This window comes from Natator depressus, chromosome 11 (genome assembly GCF_965152275.1).
Source record: "Natator depressus isolate rNatDep1 chromosome 11, rNatDep2.hap1, whole genome shotgun sequence".
NCBI classification, from domain to species: Eukaryota; Metazoa; Chordata; order Testudines; family Cheloniidae; genus Natator; species Natator depressus.
The window spans coordinates 56,920,354-56,939,464 of NC_134244.1; the positions used below are offsets into that span (position 1 = coordinate 56,920,354).

General features: G+C 41.9%; 1 protein-coding gene and 1 long non-coding RNA gene across 2 annotated transcripts in view; one reads left to right on the forward strand and one right to left on the reverse strand.

The window, feature by feature from the left end:
- PLCL1 (phospholipase C like 1 (inactive)) overlaps window positions 1–19,111 on the forward strand; it is a 303,840-nt gene that overhangs the window by 266,436 nt on the left and 18,293 nt on the right. Inside the window, exon 5 of the mRNA XM_074967854.1 lies at window positions 3,231–3,340. Within this exon, the coding sequence (XP_074823955.1) occupies window positions 3,231–3,340 (110 nt within the window). The remainder of the gene's footprint in view (window positions 1–3,230; window positions 3,341–19,111) is intronic.
- LOC141996103 (uncharacterized) overlaps window positions 1–19,111 on the reverse strand; it is a 43,822-nt gene that overhangs the window by 10,678 nt on the left and 14,033 nt on the right. The window contains exon 2 of the long non-coding RNA XR_012641480.1: window positions 980–1,146. This is a non-coding gene — a long non-coding RNA (uncharacterized LOC141996103). The remainder of the gene's footprint in view (window positions 1–979; window positions 1,147–19,111) is intronic.

Here is a 19,111-nt window from a genome sequence, read left to right on the forward strand (position 1 = left end):
TATAATTGTGAACTCTGTGTGTAAAACAGGAGGGTATGTCCTTAGGGTATGTCCCTAGGACCCTTAGGGTATGTCCACACTGCAATTAAAAATCCACGGCTGGCCCATGTCAGCTGATTCGGTATTGGGCTAAAGGGATGTTTAATTAAAGTGTATATACTTAGACTCGAGTCCTAGAGCTTGGGCTCCAGCCCAAGCCAAAACATATACACTGCAATTAAATAGCCCCTTAGCCTGAGCCCTGGGAGCCTGAATCAGCTGAGATGTGCCAGCCATGGGAGTTTAACTGTAATATAGTCAGGCCTTTATTTCCTACTACATTTCATGGATCTGATACTCCACTCTGCCCACGTTCCCTTTTCACTGCTCCAGGGCAGCCTGTGCAACTCTAATTCTTCCCCTCCCCCCCAACCCCCCCCGGCATGTATGCATTATGATCCAGTCTTTAATTACATGACCACTACCATTTTTTCCACAGGACCCCTGCCTCATTGAGTACACAGACTGGGTGGTGCTCACTGAATGAGCAGCTGTCCAATATTTTGTTTTCTCCTCATTCAGTGTGTGGCCCCAGGTTTTATTTACTGCACATTGTTCAAAGCCTGCTCTGAAGACAGAATTATTAATTTTCTTGTGGTTGTTTCTGTGGTGCTCATTACTATAGCATCTGAATGCTTCACAAACGTTGATTAATTTTCTAAATATCCTTGTGAGGTGAGGGGATCTTATGTCTGTTTTACAGCTGGGGAACTGAGGCATAGGCAGTTTAAGGCCAAAAGTATCCACTCATTTGGTGTTCAATTTTAGAGGCCTGGCACCTGGTTTTTCAGAGTCCTTAGCATTATGTAGCACTATATATATTCAGAGCACAGCTCCCGTTGACTTCAGTTACAGCTATGAGTGCTCAGCATTTCTGAAAATCAGACCCCAGGGTCTCAAGTGAGACACCCAGAAAATGTGAAATACAGTTAGTAGGCACCTGTGAAAAGTTTGGTTTCAGTGACTTGTCCAGCATCACACAGGAACTCTGTGGCTCAATAGGGATAGAATCCAATTCTCGGGGCATCCTTCAACTGCCTTCACGATGAGACCATCCTTTTGTCTTCCTGCAATTGCCTGCTTCTTTACTACACACTTTCCCAACGTCTGTAAGAAATGAAACATTAAGTGATAGAGGCAAATCTCCTCCTACAAAATCCCAAATACACCCCCAGAGCAGGTCCATCTTATGCCCTGAATGAGGGAGGGTCCTGTGGAAAAATAGTGAATGATCAAATAATTAAAGACTATCATAATGCATACAAGAGGGCCAAATTAAGGTTGCATAGGCACTTCGTAACTTCTGCGTGCTTGACTTTGCCACCTTAATGATGATCTTTTAATAGAGGATTTTTTGTTTTGTATGTGTAATTTCCTAAAAAGCAAACTAAGTAAAAGAAATTGCATCATTTGGCATCATGTTAGCACCTACATTGGTCATCAGATGGAACTTTTAGATCCACTGCACAGACCTCAGATAGCTAACAGAGTAACTGATACCAGTAATAGGTTGTAATGCTCTATGTGGACAATCCCTAGTGGGGGATGAGACACTTTGCCAGTGGGTTTCACAATTTTGTGCTGAAAGCAGAGGAATGATGAGTCTCAGAAATCATGGTTTCCACTCCAGGCTCTGGAGAAGAATATTCTCTAGTGGATACAGACTTTTCTGCCCATTCCTCCCAAACGTGACCCTTTCTGTCCTCTCCTCTCCAACTTGTACCCCCTCCTTTTCCCAGTGTCTGCCCCTGACTGCCAGTCTCCTTGCCCAGACAGGACCAGTTTCCCAAACTGTCATCTATAACCCTTCTTGGTGCTCTGCAAAGCCTCTTTAGTCATAGGGGGAAGCATTTGTCAGTCTTTTGGCAATGTTGCTTCCTGTTAGCTTAAGCCCATTCCAGGACTTTCTCGGGCTTTCAAGAGGCTTTTTTAATCTGCAGAAATAATTAATTAATTAGCCCCTCTTTGCACACTCTGCAAAGTTTTTTGTCATTCCTTGTTGGATGCTTCTTTGTTGTCAATTCAGCAGAGTTTAAATTAGGGAATTACACCAGAATTGGAGATGTAGGAAACAGACAGGAAGACTAACCAAACAACTGCAGACTGAGCTTGATTTATTAGAGCAGTGGAGGCTGCAGGCATTATGGGGTGATTTGGTACTAATAAAGTCAAATTTCCTAGGAGAGGAAATTAACAACACTGGTATAAATTGAAGGGCTGTAACCAAGCAGCCACACTCACTGTATTAAGGTGGGTTTGTTTTCATTTTGTCCCTTAACCCTTGCTTGCACTCTGGAAATGTCACACAGTATGAAAATCCTTGAGAGCCACTGGCCTAAATGGCCCCATTAAGAGGTTTTCCATCTCTAATTTCCATAACTAAATATACATCTGAAGGGTGAAGTGTGCGCTTAGACGTTCTGAACTTTTATGGACAGCAATGGCTCTGACAAATATCTACCTCAGAAACTGGCAGTGAAATGTAACAGGATTCCGAAGGCTGTGGTTCAAAGTTGCTGTTCCACAGGCCGCAAGAGTCGTATCCCGTGACAGACAGTATAGAGTTTATGAAATAATTTATCAGTGTGAAGTGCTAGGTTGTTTCTCTATGACTCCTATTAAGATTAACGAGAAGCTGTGAATCTAAATCCTGGTGCACTGTGCTAAACAGATATCTTTCGTGTCTGTTGAGTTTCCTTCCAAGACATGAACCTGTCTGTTGAAGACAGAGACAATGGGGGAAGGGAGACACAGAGACCAGTGATCTTGCCAGCAATGCAGAATAAAGGCAGAGTCATTGGAGAAATGTGGGTTCATAACCTTGCTTCACACTGTCTACCAATGATTGTGACAGCACACAGCAAAATAAAGGAACAAACATGGAGCCCTAAAGGTGGAAGGTGAATATTAGAAATAGAGGATTAAACAATAAACCGGACTATATTGTTTTAGATTGGTGGTAAAACTTTTGTTAACTGGGATTTTAAAAAATACTTTTTTGCACCCAGTCCTCTGCAGTTGAAAGATGAGCATCAGGTTCTTGAGAGGCAGGGATGGGAGGAAATAAAATGAAAATTCAGGAAGTAACCGGTGTGGGGAGGTCTGGGGATCGTCAGTGAATGGTTTGAGTAAAAATTACATTGCAGTATAACTGAATGATATACTAAATCATGTACCAATCCATGTTTTAGGCATGGAATTCCATGAAGAACTTCATAACCTTGGGGCAAAGGAAGGTTTGAAAGGAAGAAAACTAAGCAAAGCCATTGAAAGTTTTGCATGGAATATCACTGTGCTGAAGGTAAGCAGTAAAGATTGAATTTAAAGGGGAGTTATTGACTTGTAACTTCAATTAGCTGGAAGGGGCTACCATTGTACTGGTAGGAGCATGCTAAAGGATGCTAAATCAGAATGAGAAGTTTAAATCCAGGAAGTGAGTGTGGGAACTAAATGTGTAACATTGAGAGCTGGACAAATAACTGATTTTTTCTGGTTTGTTTGCAGTTCCAAAAAATGGAGAAAAATGTGATTCAAGTCAAATCAAATCTACTTTGGGTGTTTCAGAGCAGGGAATTGAACCTGGGTCTTCTATATGTCATGTGAGTGACCTAGCCATTGGGCTAAAGGTTATAAGAGGGTAGCAATAGTACTACCTCCTCCTCCTCCTCCTGGCCATATTGTGAATGGCTGAAACTATTTGTATCCAGGTTGCAAATAGTTTTGAGCCAACCAAAACAACATTTTCATCAACTAAACTATTTGTTAGAAAAATTTCACAAGCTCTCGTAATGACTACTACATGGTAGGACTTAATATCACAATATAGGAGTAAAGGGGCAGATAAAACAACAAGAAAAATGGATTTGACCAGGCTGAAAGACAAAATAAATAAACACATGTAAAATATAGAGATGAATCCAAGACCCAAAGTTTGGCTCTAATGATGGACTTGTCCAAAGCTTGAGGGTGTTTGCTTCCTAGGTTTAGTTTTGGGCTTGTGTCTATATGAATCTATAGAATCAGTCTGGAGATCACTGAAGGACACCATGTTAGAACTACAGGAGGCTCGTATACCTCTGAATGGGGGTGGGAGGGGAAGTATAGAGGGGAGTGAAATCAGCATGATAAATTGATGGAACTGCCCATGTTTCCTAGAACTATAAAAGCCCCCTGTCTTTTGAAAAGAAGAAATCTTAATCAAACACTGTTACCAGCAAACTATGTCTGGTAAGACATTATTATTTATTTCTGGTGGCGCACACAGCATACTTAGCACTTCCCAAACAGAAAAGAAAGCACAGTTCATTAAATTGTGCACACCTCAGGCAAGGATAGACAAACAGGAAACAGTGAATTACAGTGTGTAAATTGGATGGTCAAAGTCATGGATTGACTATATCTTGGTAATATAAAGTTATGTTAAGACAATGTTTTGTTTTAATGGGATTTATAAATTATTTCCAATTGCACGTCAAACTGGGTTGCAGGGATTTATCTGAACCTGAACGAGAGGAGGCATGGTCCAGCACTACCTTGAGACTTGGGTTCAATTCCCTGCTCTGCCACAGTCTTCAGGTGAGTCCTGGGAGAAATCAAGTAGAGCATCTCTACGCTGCCCCGCAGTTCAGACTGTGGGGGTGTGAATAGCAGTGTGTACCACAGTGCTGCACCGTAACTTCCCCATGTGGACGCTGTAGGTGTGAACTAAAAAGTTCCAAGTTCGCATTAATGGATTCCTTTTCAGACACTACTATTCACACACTCATAGTCTGAAGTGCGGGGCAGTGTAGACAAGCTCTTAGTCTTTCTATGTCTCCGTTCTGCATCTGTAAAATGGGGATAATAGCACTTCCCTACCTCACGGGGTCTTGTGAGGATAAATACATTAAAATATTGTGAGGCATTACAGAAACTGGGGGCCATATAAGTACCAAAGATAGATATCTGAAACGAATGTTTGGGTCAGGAGATTGGTGAAAGTGAGTCCTTCCCCCCTCAGTGGCAAAAGCCCGATCTCTCTGTGATCTCATCCACTCATAAGGCTTCAGTTACCATTTCTATATTGACAAGTCACAAATGGTCAAGTAGAGATGGTAGCTGAGCTCTTGAGAGTGGATGAGATGATCCAGAGATAATATGAGACAATAAGAGGAGTTGGCCAAAGATGGAATCCTGTGAAATCACAACAGACATTGGGAGAGTGGAAGAGGAGGACTCTCGTTTGTCCATTCCCTTAAGCAAACACTTGTTGATGTTCAGATAAATCGCCACTCCACAACTACCATTCTCTAGCCTGTTTTGCACAGACTAAACTCTGTCCTCTCCTGCCTTCAGAGATGCTCCCTCCCTCTCTTTCTGTTTAAATGGGGTATCAGAGGTAGTAGACTCTGAGATCCTGGCATGCCACTCCCTGTTACTTTCATTTCAAAGTCGACGAGCTGAAAGCAGTAAATGTCATTTTCTGCAGAGTTTCTTGTTACAGATGCGAGTGAGAGGGTAGCTTGAGAGTGCTAACCAAAACTGCAGTAAGTGATACACTTTGACCCATTGGAGAGAGGATACACATGTTCTTAAGAGGAAACAGTGCAGAAAATAGTGGTGGGAAAGGAGAGTTTGGGGAATTAGAAAGGGGAGAGGGGTCACTTCTGGTGGGAATGAAAGTGTTAGGGTGGGGCTGGATGATGGGTGAGGTTCAGTATGCATTTTAGCCAGCCATAAAAAGGAGGCAAAGTGAGTAATGGGAGCATTATAGGCTCAGTTAAGAAGACCCCCTATGAAACTAAAAGACATGAAATTTAAAACTGGTGGAAGGAAATGAGACTTTTACACACTGCATAATTGAGGCCAAGAGCTCAGATTGGCTGAAAAGAAGGATCAGACATTTATATGAATAATAAGAATATCTTCAGTTGCATTAGATAGAAAAAAAAATCTATAAGAGATGTAAACCTCATGCTTCAGGGTGTGAGCCTAGCACAGACTGCTTGGATTTAAGAAAGGAACAGCCTTGGTGTGCATATTATTGCTTGGGTTCCATTATGTGGGTTTTACTCCATCCTCTGAGGCACCTGGCACAGGCCACTGATGGAGACAGGATACTGGACTAGATAGACTGCTGTTCTGATCCAGGACGGCAGTTTCTGTGCTCCTATACACATTTGAACTTTTAGATGCTTATCAAAACTGAACTTTCAAACTTTTGAGTTCAGCCAGGATTAATAAAGATAGATTTAGAGTATGAGAGAGAGATTCCCTACAAAATGTAATTTCCATGCATATGCAGTAGCTGTTTTTCCGAGTAAACTAGCTGGGGCACATGGTTTATTTTAAAGGCTACCAAAATCATTTAATCCGGGTTATGAACTAATTGCCTTGTTTCTTTTTTCTTCTTTTTATTTTTTTTTAACATCAAAGCTGCTTTTCATTTCTGAAAGTCCAAACCATTTGGTAATGTGCTTAAAAGATGAACAGTGTAAATTGATCTGTAGCTTAGTATCCAGTGGTGCAAGTGAGTGGGAGACACCTTTTTCATTCTGAGGTAGGACAGGTTCAGCAATGAAGTCATGTCCTGGAAGACTTGGCTATTTTCTGCCCTGCACCAGATGTCAAATTTCAGGCAGTCAATTGTCATTTTGATTTTTTTTCTGCTGAGCACTGGAAATCAGTGACCCTGCAAATAACAAACCTATTCATTCGTTACTGCTTGTATCTTTTGTTCAGTACTGACTCATTTCTTCATGCCTCCATGTAAGCATCATTTAAGTGTCTATTTAGAAAGAGACCAGAAACCCTCTCGTGCCCAAATCAGCAGCCTCATCCATCTGTCTGTTCTTAATGGTGTTCCATAAAAAGATTTGTGATTAGATATGAATATAATCATTTAAGAACTAAAAAATACTGTACAGTAGCTAAGAAAAAGTCAGAGTTTCTTTAAACTGGATGAGCTGATCTAACTAGAGAATATATGTTAAAACATCAGTGTAAGGATACTTCTTAGGATCTGTCTGTTGTTAGGAGCAATGATATACTCAGCAATAGTCTGCTCTGCCTGGAGGTTTTCATGGGTTACCCATAAGCAGTAGCTGGTACTGTTGTATTCTTATGTGTGTTAGATGATTAATAGCCTTTTCCTAGACTAGTGAGGTAAAGGCATATTGAATTAATGTATTTATTCATAAACACTTATTGAAATAGGTAAGCTTTGTATGCAAAGAGGCAAAAGGGATGCATTAAGAAAATCACCTTTAGCAAAATCATTAAATAGAGTTTAAGATCAATGTGTATTTTATAAAAATGACCACTGTGGGCATTCTTCTTGTTTAAAAATGTCTGGGGTACTTCTAGGAGGTACTTAATAAGAATGAACCAAAATAATACAACATTTTCTTTCTTATTTTATATAAACTTAATTACATATTAATAATACCCTTTAGGAGGACAAACTATTCGCCATAACATAAAAGTGTTTGTAGAAATAGGTTATGCAACTCAGTAGCAGCCTAATAAGTCGAGAGAGAGCCTTATTTGCAACTTGTATTGACCTACCTACAGAGGCTGCATCTTATCAGGTTTCATGTCATGCAAAATAATGTCAGACACATTATGTCAGAAACATTTAGATGGTGAATGTACACAACATAAATAAGCGCAGATGTTCTTGCAGCTGAAGCACAGGAATGGTTTTCAGGTGTTCTGGTTTCTAGTCACAGCTCTCTCACTATACTTCCTGTGTGACACGGGGCAAAGCACTTAACTTCTCTGTGCCTATATTTCCCTTTCTGTACTTATTTAAGTTCCAGCAAAATAAACAGGTAACAGCAAATTCTGTGCTCAGAATTTCATTGGGCATTCCAATGGCTACACAGGGTAAACCACGCTCACAAGACCCACTTGGTGGAATTGTTAATTTTATCATGTGGGAGCAGCACCACCACTTCAGTTAAGATTGCTTAGCAGTTTCCATTCTAACCCCCTTTTTTCAGGCGCTCATAACTTTTTCTTCGGTATTTTCTGATATTCGAGCACTTCCCTGTTCAGCCCTAATGTTCTCTGAATGGAGTTTTTCATATGGCTTTGTGCTGCCTTCCCCAAAGTGTTGATGCTTCTCTCTCTCTTGTCAGACTTCCTCCATTGCTGCTGCAGTTCTCCCACAGTGCTAGACATTCTCCCGTCTTATTCTTCCTCCCAGCCATTGCTGCACCTCTTCCCTACACACCACAGGCTCCTTTGCTCCTTCTGCTCCTTCAGTCTGGTTCGCACCAATTGCTCGGTCTCCTTTTTACTGCTTCCTCTTCCCTTCATACAGTTGCCGTCTCTCCGGGGGCCTCTTATTCACTGTTGAAGTAGCCCCCTCTCCTTTTGCTCCCACTGCATCCTCTGATGTACTGTCCCAGTAGCTCTCCGGTGGATGCAGTGGGTGCTTCAGTGACACTGATTGGGTGAATCTCAGAATCAATTATTGAGTTGTCACACCTGTGAATTTTGAGAATGGTTTAAAAATAAGGACTGTAGTGTGTGTTCTAGACAAAGTTTGATTACCTTTCTGATACAGCCTGCTCTACAGAAAACACCACAAACTGTGGCCCTGAACCTGTGCTCCTTACTCAAACAAAAATAGCACAGATTTTAGTGAGATTTTTACCCAAGTAAGAGCTGCAGGATCAGGCCCACTATCCAGAGGGGTTGTTAAGTCATCTAAGCAAAGCTCGAAGTTGTTTGTGCTGGTCCAAATGAATTCCTAGTGTAACTCTGTTGAAGTCAACAATTATACCTGGGATACATTTGTCTCCCTGTACCTATCATACTTTATTAGGGTATCTGTTCCTCTGTTGACGAATGTAATATGAAGCCTATTAACAGCAATATCAAATACTTGCCTGCTTATGGATGATTAAATAGCAAAGTATTTTGTATACCCATGACTTATTTTGTAAATGAAGCATTCTGAATATGAAGATAGTGGCATATACCCTTTTTATTCAGAAGAAAAAACAAATTATTTTAAACCAAGCTGTGCACTAAACTGTTTTCAATTTTCATAGACCCATGCTGCCACCCACCTTAATATGTTACTGCTGCTGCCAAAAGATTATGCTGTCCTATTCAGGTTTCCAAATATTAATTTGTGTGTCTCCCCCATGCTTCTGGCTTATATATTTGTCAAAGCAGGGTCTGGTATGTTGGGTGGTTAGATTTTTAGGGACCATTTCATCAGCTACCCATCAGTGAATCTGCTAATTCACCTGTATTTAAACGATTAGACATATTAAAGAGAAAGCTTGTTGAAGACAGAAGGCATAGAATTATTAACTTGCAGATGCAATTCATTCTCAGTGAGAGCGGAATCCATGATGTCATCTCGTCAGACACAGACATGCATGCATCTTATCTGCAGCTTTCCCATTGTGTCTCAGAAATCTGCTCAGCCTGTACTTGATTCACATTTTTGTGATGTGAGCATGGAGAAGGGGGAAACTTTTATGATGTGGAATAATTAATGTCAGCTTCTGGGGAAAGTATTTTTAATGTAATTAAACAGTGCTCAAATGGCTCGTCTAGAGAATGTTGCCAAGAATTACCTTTCTCTTAATTATACTCTTGTCATTTGTGACAGCGGAGCCCTGAGTAATCAGCCTTCTATTGCTTGCAAGGACAGCAGTGTCCAGCTTTCTGCCTTTGGTGGCAGAAGCCAGCTGTGCAGTCCCAGGCTACTTGCAGAGATAAAAGCTAGGTTTTCGCAATGAATATGGAACCACAGACAGCCATGTACTTCCTTTTCCTTCATTCACATTAAACTAAATCTAGCATCTCTCTGAGGTACAACTTTTCTTTCAGAAAAAAAGAGGCATATCTGACAATGATTACTGAATAATTCAGAAGCAGCTGGATCCTAATGAATAGCTGTATCACACAGCCAGGGAGTCTCCACTGATCCCCGTGAAGCAATAGGGGCCATTCATATCCTTATTCCAAGTCCTATAATATGCAGACTGGACATTTTTAATGGACATCTGGCATTATAGTAAAACCATCTTAATCTGAATTTAGATTTATTTTACAACAATCTCTAGGATATATTGGATGAGGCAAAAATAGAAATATGTTGGGCATTATTCTAACATGGCTTTCTTTTTGCATTTATTTACATCTAACGTCTTATTCCCACTGATAGGCGGGAAGCCTGGTGATGCTGCTTGGCATGCTACTGAGTGGACAATGGAAAGAGGCAGAGCATACTGCCAGGGGGACATTTGGTATATTGAAGCATGATTGCAAGAATAACTTCTATACCCCTTGTAACTCCATTGTTGCCAAGGAATTTAGGTGACATCTTACAGTATCTAGAGCTTAAATAAGAACACCAGCCATTTGATGAGCAACACCAAAGTTGGTTTTTTTCCATACTATCAGTATATCTTTACCCTCTAACTCATTTATCGTTTTTCTCCATCCTCAAAGTACTTGTGCACCCTCTGTCCTGCCCTTTTCTGTCATCCTCTTTTGCTTGCCTTAAACATGTCCTTCCTGCGGAGATTTGCAGAGCTGCTACCTGGAGTTCTGTTCACACTTTCATTAAGCATTATGCTTTGGATTTGGCCTCTAGGACAGATGTTGAATTTGGTGGAGCTGTGCTGCAGTCTCTCTTCAGTTAGGATTCCGTCCCCGCCTGCACATTATTTTCAGCACTACTTATCAATCTATCCTGTAAGTGGAAATCTGCAGAGCCACTTGAAGAGATGAAAGTTACTTAGTTGTAACTGGAGTCCTTCAAGATGGCTCTGCATATTCACACTCCTCACCCATCTTCCCCTCTTTGTCAGAGTCCTAGTTGCTTATTGTTCTCTGGCATTGTGGTGGAAGGAACTGAAGTATTAGGGGATGCTCCATCCCTTATATAGCCTGGCTGTCAGGACGTTTGGAGACCCGGAAGAAGGGTCGGGGGCAATGAGCATTGCTGGGAGAAGGGTCTTCTCCTACCGTAAAGCACCACAAGGTGGCACCGTACCAGTAAGTGTGTGAATATCTTAAAGAACTCTAGTTACAAGTAACCAGCCTTCATTTACACACATGCACAGGGATTTTAATGAATGTATGTTGTAAATCTACAATAACAAATGCTACTAGATTAATGGAGTCCTATTGTATTCTCTAAAGTACACTACTTTCTGTTGATTAGGTTTGTGAATGCCTCCACAAGCTTTCCCTTTCTGTTGTTGACCACATTAAGCTTTGCACGTCTCCTATTTTTAGCTTTGTACAAGAGCACGCCTGCAGGATTCTGTTTACTTAAAAGACACTTTTCTCCATGGATTTGGGGTCAATATATCTAGCCATGGAAAGTTCTCAAGTTACTTTAACAATATATTTCAGGGTAAAGTGATTGTAGTCCTAGTCTCTCCAAGGTACTAGTTAATCAACTGGAATATCCTGTATCTCCTGGCTGCCAGCCATTCTACCGGACAGTTGCTCCAGGAAGGATGTAGTCAACATTTTCAAACAAGCAGGATAGTGTCAAACTAGTTATCCTCTTAATGTGAGATCTTAAAGCCAAGTGGTGTTTTATACAATGTCTCCATGTTTTTTAGCCGAGGAAATTTTCAAGACATGAATTAGATTTGGAGTAAATTAAATTTTCACATGTATTTAAAATATGTATGAAGAACTTCATCTGATCTTATATCTGCATGGACAGAGTGTTGAAAAGAGGAACAATTTATGTTTGCTCAGCAGGCAACAGCTGCACACATTGAAATCTGTTGCAACATCGTGATATTTTAATATTCCAAAAGGATATCTTAGGTCATATACTACTTATGTGGCTGAGGCCTGAGGTCACTAAAATAAGGCATAGTTGGAGAAAAAGGGGAGACTTTATCCCTTACTAATCAGTCGTTCACATATTTGTCTGAAACTGGAGCATATTTCAGTGACTAGCTGGAAGTGATTTTGCATACACAGGAGTTCAGATAGAAAATGCAGCTCTCAAACAATAGGCCAAATTCAGCCCTCGGGTAACTGGGTGCATTTCCCCTGACCTTCAGTGGAATAAAAGTGGTTATTATAAACATTATTCACTTATATGGATCTGACACACACTCAGAAGGAGTTTAGATCACAAAACCAGAGAATGGATTTTATTTATTCATGCAGAATGTCAGCGGTTCTCAGCTGGGGGTCCGCAGCCCACTGGGGGTCTGTGAACAGGTTTCAGCGGGTCCACCAAGTAGGGCCAATGTTAGACTGGTTGGGGCCCAGGGCAGAAAGCCGAAGCCTGAGCCTGAACCTGCCGTGGGGCTGAAGTCAGAGCCTGGGCTCCACCATGCAGGGCTGAAGTCTGAGCCTGAGCTCTGAAGACAGCGCAGTCACAGAGCTTTCTGCAGCCAGGGAAAGTACCTGGAGGTGGGTCTGATCTCCCTCAGAGAGTAGCCATGCAGGGAAAGAGGAAGTCCTGTCCTTCCCCAGCCCTTCTGGGACTAGCAGCTGAAGCCCGGTGCATGGTCTGAGCTAGATTTCACGGGGGAGATCTGATTTCAAGGTCCATGAAACTTTTTTCACGGCTGTGAATTTGGTATGGCTCTAACCATAAGTATCAATTCAGGCAGCAAATCACCTTGAGTTGGGGGCATGGTGGAGGGAGGGTGCATAACTCAACTTATCTAGACCCAAATGCGGGACAAGAAGACCCCAAATGAGTGAGCGACAGAAATGTATGCAGAAAATTTAAAATGCTGTGGGTCTCTGTAACAGGGCCAACCACCTCCTGAGCTCCCCCGGCTGGACAGGGAATGCTCTGCAGCACCCTGCCTGAGTTTTCCCCTGATATAACCCAAGAACTTAATGCAAATGCTCCTCTCTCAATAACACCCCTTCCTAAGACTGATTTATTATCAAAACCTTGTCCAAATGGTCCCTAACAAAAATCCCCAAATAAATCCAGTTATAACCTCCAGTGCAAACAGTCATTAAGATTTCCTGGAACCTGTCCCTCAATGACCCACATACCCCACTCTGGTACCTTTGGCCATGCCTGGACTCTCTGTCAGTCCTCTTCTGTCCCTCCTGCCCTGGTCAGCTATCCTAGGCCTTCCAGCTGGAGTGCAAACTTGGTCTTCTCCATTAGATCACGTCCCCCCCCCCCACCAGCTTCTCTGCTGGGAGCCCTCACAGCCCCCTGGCCCTCTCACGGTTCCTCTGGGTCCAACTCTCTGGCCCTGGAGATGTCAGCTGATAAATTCCTCTGTTGCCCTCCTGCCTTCAGCCCTCTCCTAGGAACTACATACAGTCTCCAGCAGCTCTCATTTTCTACTTAATCTTTTCCTCTCAGGCAACCCTGGCTCACTGATTCTCTCTTTCCTTAGGGCCCCAGTGTCCTCTTTTAAGGTGTCCTCAATTAACTGGCCAAATTGGAGTGTACTGATAAAGCACAGGTGCTCTGGCCTTTTAAAGGGCCAGTTTCACCCTGTGACAGACTCCCTCCTTTAGTGTAAGTTACAATTTTTTTAGACTCAGTTCCATGATTCTGTTTTTTTATGTAAATAATTTTCAACAACCTGAGTAAAGGGCCACCAAATGTGTGTGCGACGTTGGTAATTGTGGGACTAAAAAGGGAGACATTTGAGAATCAGGGGACCATGAACAGAGGGTGGCATATTGTGAAATGCCATTTGATGAAGTGGAAAAACCTTCTCCCAGCCTGGCTTTCTTTGACTGAGCTAAGCCAGAGCTGATTAGAAGTCTAATGATGTGCCTTTTGGGTGGTAAGCCACATTACAAAAGACTATAGATCTGATATTACAATATATATTGGGCAGGTATATAGTAATATAGCATATATGATATGATAACAGTCATGAATAGACTGAGAAATGAGGAACAGATATACTCCATATGGCATTTTGTGTTTCACAAGCACCTGGTAAAATTAACTAGACAGCTACATTCAGTATAAAACTACTTTGCAAAAAGCCTCTTCACATGAGGCCATCTTTAGAATCGAGGGATTGAGCATATCAGATTATTGTGGTGTTGATCTGTTGTTTGTAGATACCAATTTTAGTATCGGATCACAAATGAGCTGTTGAGATTTTTAAACAGCACCAGCCTGCCTAAACAGGTGTCTAGTTGTATAGCTTTAAAAACCAAGAAAACATAAAGGGGTTGACAAATCATTGGCAAAACTATCCTATCCATTTAAAAAGTTAACATCAAAATATACATTAAACGCTAGTAGTCATTATGGGCCAGCAGCTCCTGTTTTGGACAGTCTGGTCCATATTTGGGTGGAAGAACCCCAAGAAAAACCTGGGTGCTGCACAAAGCAAAGTAAGATTCAGTGGGCAAAACTGTGAGTTTGTAGTGAACCACTGTCTCAGCATGATGCTGCAGGATAGCCTGGGATGCTCTGGTTTTGGGTGAAAAGAATAACTGAACTGCTGAGAACCCATGACCAGTAAAACTCCAATGGAATGCTTTACGAGAGTAGCTCAGGTGCCCTGGCTGAATTCCTACTGGTTAGTTACAGTTTGCCAATCTAAAAATCCTCCCAAGTTTTGTAACTCCAGCCCTGGGTGTGGCTGCAGTCCTCTCCCTTTTTTTTCCCACAGGGTTATGAGTTCTGCATTCACTATCATGGCTCCTGGTGCCTCCACCCAAGGAAAACTGTCCTAGTGCAGAGAACAGAAAGGGCTTGTCCCTTGGGAAAATATTTAACGTACAGTCACATACAGTGGAGTGTCAGAGCACACAGAAATAAAATATCTGTCACAATTCCTAGGGGGCTTTATTAGGCACGGGGAACTCAGGATAGGGGACAATGGAAAAGGGGATTAGGATAATAAAAGACCAAAACAACAATACATAAACTCTACCCCTCAGAAATGTACAGCCAGTATAATCCACCCCGTGCTCCCTCCCAGCACCTAGGCAAATAGTGAGTTTAGGGTCAGTCTTTGATGGGCAGTGTAGCACTGAAGACATTGACCGTCTTAAAACCGAATAGCAAAATAAACAAAACTGTATTCTTACAAAATATCCACACCAGAGAGAGATTCTCCAAACCTTTTCATATCCTGGTTGAAGTTAATAAAATTTCCCTGCTGACATGAGTCAGCATCAGTTACGCTGTAATTTTATGCCGAATTCCCATAGCAGAGTTTAGGGTACTGGAACCCTGTAACATACCTTCTCTTTTCCGTTCCTCAAGGAAACACTCCTGTATTATGTATTATATTCACCACCCACAATCTATCATTCCATGTTGCTCCCCTGATTTCCTCGCTATGCCCAATAGACCTTTCCTCAGTTCTAGGTTGTAGCTACAGTTCATAGAATCATAGAATATCAGGGTTGGAAGGGACCTCAGGAGGTCATCTAGTCCAACCCCCTGCTCAAAGCAGGACCAATCCCCAATTTTTGCCCCAGATCCCTAAATGGCCCCCTCAAGGATTGAACTTGCAACCCTGGGTTTAGCAGGCCAATGCTCAAACCACTGAGCTATCGCTATCCCCCTCCCCCCGTTGGGACAATCTTGCTGCTGGCTCTGTTCCAGGTAGTCCTACATTTGTTGCACAGTCTTTGCCAGGGTGACAATGGGTGCTGATGAACCCAGCTCATTCTCCAGCGCTGTGTTGACTCTGCAGCAGTAACATGTCTGTGGGCTTGTCTTCATTACCCGATCGATCCACCGGGGGTCGATTTATCGCATCTAGTCTAGACGCGATAAATTGATGGCCGAGCACTCTCCCATCGACTCTGATACTCCACTGGAGTGAGAGGCACAGGCAGAGTCAACGGGAGAGTGTCAGCCGTCAACTTACTGCAGTGACGACACCGCAATAAGTAGATTTAAGTATGTAACTTAGATCGATTCCCCCCCACGGTGTAGACCAGGCCTAAAAAGTACTACGGATTTATCTGAATAGTCAGCAGATAAGTTCTGAGTACACAGAGGGAGCAGATCTATTGAGCAAAAAGGTGCATGGGGTAGAAAGAGAAAATGAGGAGAGACTGGAATAATAGAAGAGAATTTCCCTGATAGAAGAGAATTTCCTAAGTATAAAAACTAGGTCCTTATAATTTTTCCATCTCTAGTATGGAGGAGGTTATGAATATACTAACTGTATGTGTCAGAAGAAAGTCAGCAGCTTCTGTCACAACTCTCTCTCTCTTAAAATAGTGACATTTCATCTGGGACATGAACATCAAAGACTCTTGTACACCTGCAGTGTGTTAATTAAGGGAAGCTTGGAAGTGTGGGAGTCGGGAATTTTATTTGTGCCAATCTGGCAGCAACTGTCTCACCCAGATGAGTTTAAAGGGTTGTAATGACGGTATAAGATTCAGCAGAATCTTGCTTTTAATTGTCAATAGGTGTATTAATATATAGAAAAGGGAAAAGAGCAACCTCCTGTATGGATTCTTCAAGATTTCACCACAAACCTCACTGAGGTAAAATCCTGGCCCTAATGCATAGCCTAAGCAACCAGGGTATGTTTTTGAGAGGAAGGAATCATCTGCTCTGACTTCCCTCCGAGCCTGTGGATTGGCAGAAGCATTGTACCACAGTCCCTACTCCAGCCTGAGATCTGGAATATCCTTGATGCTGCTTGCACTTTCCCTGCCATGTGGCTGGGAATGGCTGATAGATATGCATAGCAGTAGGTCCAGTAGTAGCCCCAAAGGGCTGCTGTCCAGCACAAAGGGAGACCCCATGAACGAAGGCTCCATTAGCATGCAGTGTGGGTGTGCATCAGATACTCAACACACCTCCATCAGCCTCTATTGCAAGGGGGCCATTGTATCCATAAAGAGGGAGCCGGATTTATCCCAAAGTGTGCCATGTAAATGTGGGTTTAGATTGATGTCATTTGGTTTTTTTCATGTTAAAAGTACATAAAAATAGAATAATTGTTCTTGCCCTCCAGGACAGACTTATCATGCAGCATTATCTTTATTGTTTATGTATTCAGGAATTGATTATTGGTCATAAAATTCCTATTGTCCTTTTATACAACTTGGACGATTCCTATCATTGCATAAATTACAGTTTTATCTATGAAGAGAGATATTTAATTACAAGATTATTGATTATTGAAAAGGCACATTACATTTTCAAAATGATTTAATATGTATTTAACCTTCACTATTTAGAATATTCACTTAGTCTAAAAGTAATTTTTACTTCACTGATTTTGTCTTCCCCATCTAACGTATGTTTCTTTCCTGTGGTTTGAATGGCGATGAAATTAATATGCCTGAGGAGTCTTTTTGACTCCTCATTTGTTAAATAGCTGAAGGGATTAACAGTGTAGAATTAATATTCTCGGTCCCCCAGTTTTGGGTATGACTGAGCTGTGCCTGATGTACGAGATGCAGGTGGGGGACAAAGGTGGCTCCTCTGAATCTGGGGCTAGCCAATTGCAGTTCACACCCCAGCACAAGATAGGACCACCTTTGGGGTTCTCTAGGGTATACAGGTACAGTATAGTAGAGCTATACTGGTAAACCTTCCTGGTGTAGACACAGTTTATACCAGAAAAATCACTTTTATGGGAGTGAGATTTTCTTTGTTTTAGATTATCTACGTTCGGGCTTTTGCCAGTATAAAATGTCATAAAATGATCACACCCCAAATGACATTACCATACAGGCAAATGTTTTAAATTATGCTGGCAGGGGATTGCTGGAGTACAGCAACGCCCTGATCAGACCCTTTCCTCTTTGAAATGGCTCATGTGCTCAGTGCAACCCCGGGCTCAGGTATCCTAACAAAGCACCTTTCACCAAACTGTTGAACTGCCCTCCTCTTTTGGTTCATGCTACTGAAATATTCAAGCGGTCTTGGTGTACTACAGTACTCCCAGGGACCTCACTGGGATGTTATTTACACATTGGTATCCTGTGCATTTATTTAACTTATGAAAACTCTCTTGTAAAATATAATTGGTTGCTTATCCAGAAACTTCATATTAAACCGTTACCAGCCTGAAACTGTTGGCTGAGGTCTTCAGTGGTGTCTGAATGGAAGCTCTGCTGCCTATCAGCACATTTTTTCTCTTTCAAATTATCTTTGTTACACATTTTCTGCTGATTACAACCACTTCTCCCATTGTCAGCACATAATCATAGAATCGAAGGACTGGAAGGGACCTTGAGAGGTCATCTAGTCCCCTGCACTCATGACAGGACTATTATCTAGTGCATCCCTGACAGGTGTTTGTCTAACCTGCTCTTTAAAACCTCCAATGATGGAGATTCCGCAACCTCCCTGTACAGTTGAACAGCTCTTATAAATTATGTAAGGCTAACTGCTCCTCCTTTGTTATGCAAGTACTCTGTCCATGCCTACAAAATAAGGTGCTCCCTGAGGGTGGGAAACAAGTGTTCACTAATTGGAGTCAGTTCCATGAAGGAACAGGCCCTGCAGATCAACAAAATGACAGAAACTGAAGTTAGCTCAATGGAAAGCTCACAAGTTTCTCACCTGGGAGATGTGGGTTTTTTTCCAGCACTACTGGTTGCCTAAAATAAATCGTGTTCGATATCTCCTTGCATGAGAATCACTAGTCACCTCCAACCCTGTTTCCAAAGCATCACATGCAGCTCCAGTTAAAAATGACTAGGACTAATGTGACTAGTATGTATCTAACCAACCTGGCGTTTATAACATGCTCATCATCCATTTATCGAAGTGTTTCCACATTCCACTTTGAAAATATAGGGGCTAGTGCCTAAAGTTCACCACAAGTTGTCCAGGTAGTTGTCTGTTTAGTTTGTATTTTCTGAAAGTATTACAGTTCTATTTCACTGTCAGTAAGAATCCATTTTTTAATTTTGTACTTATTATTTGTATTCCAGTACCTCCGACAGGTCACAAGGGAGACCAGGGCCCCACTGTACTAGGTGTTATACAAACACACCGTAATAGACCATTCCTGCCTTGAAGACAGACAAGAGCAGGGGTATTATTGTCCCCATTTTATCATCTCCAGCTAAGGCACAGAGGGCCAACACTCACTGACATTAATAGAAATGTAAGTGACTTGGCCAAGGTCACACAGGAAGTCTGTGGTAG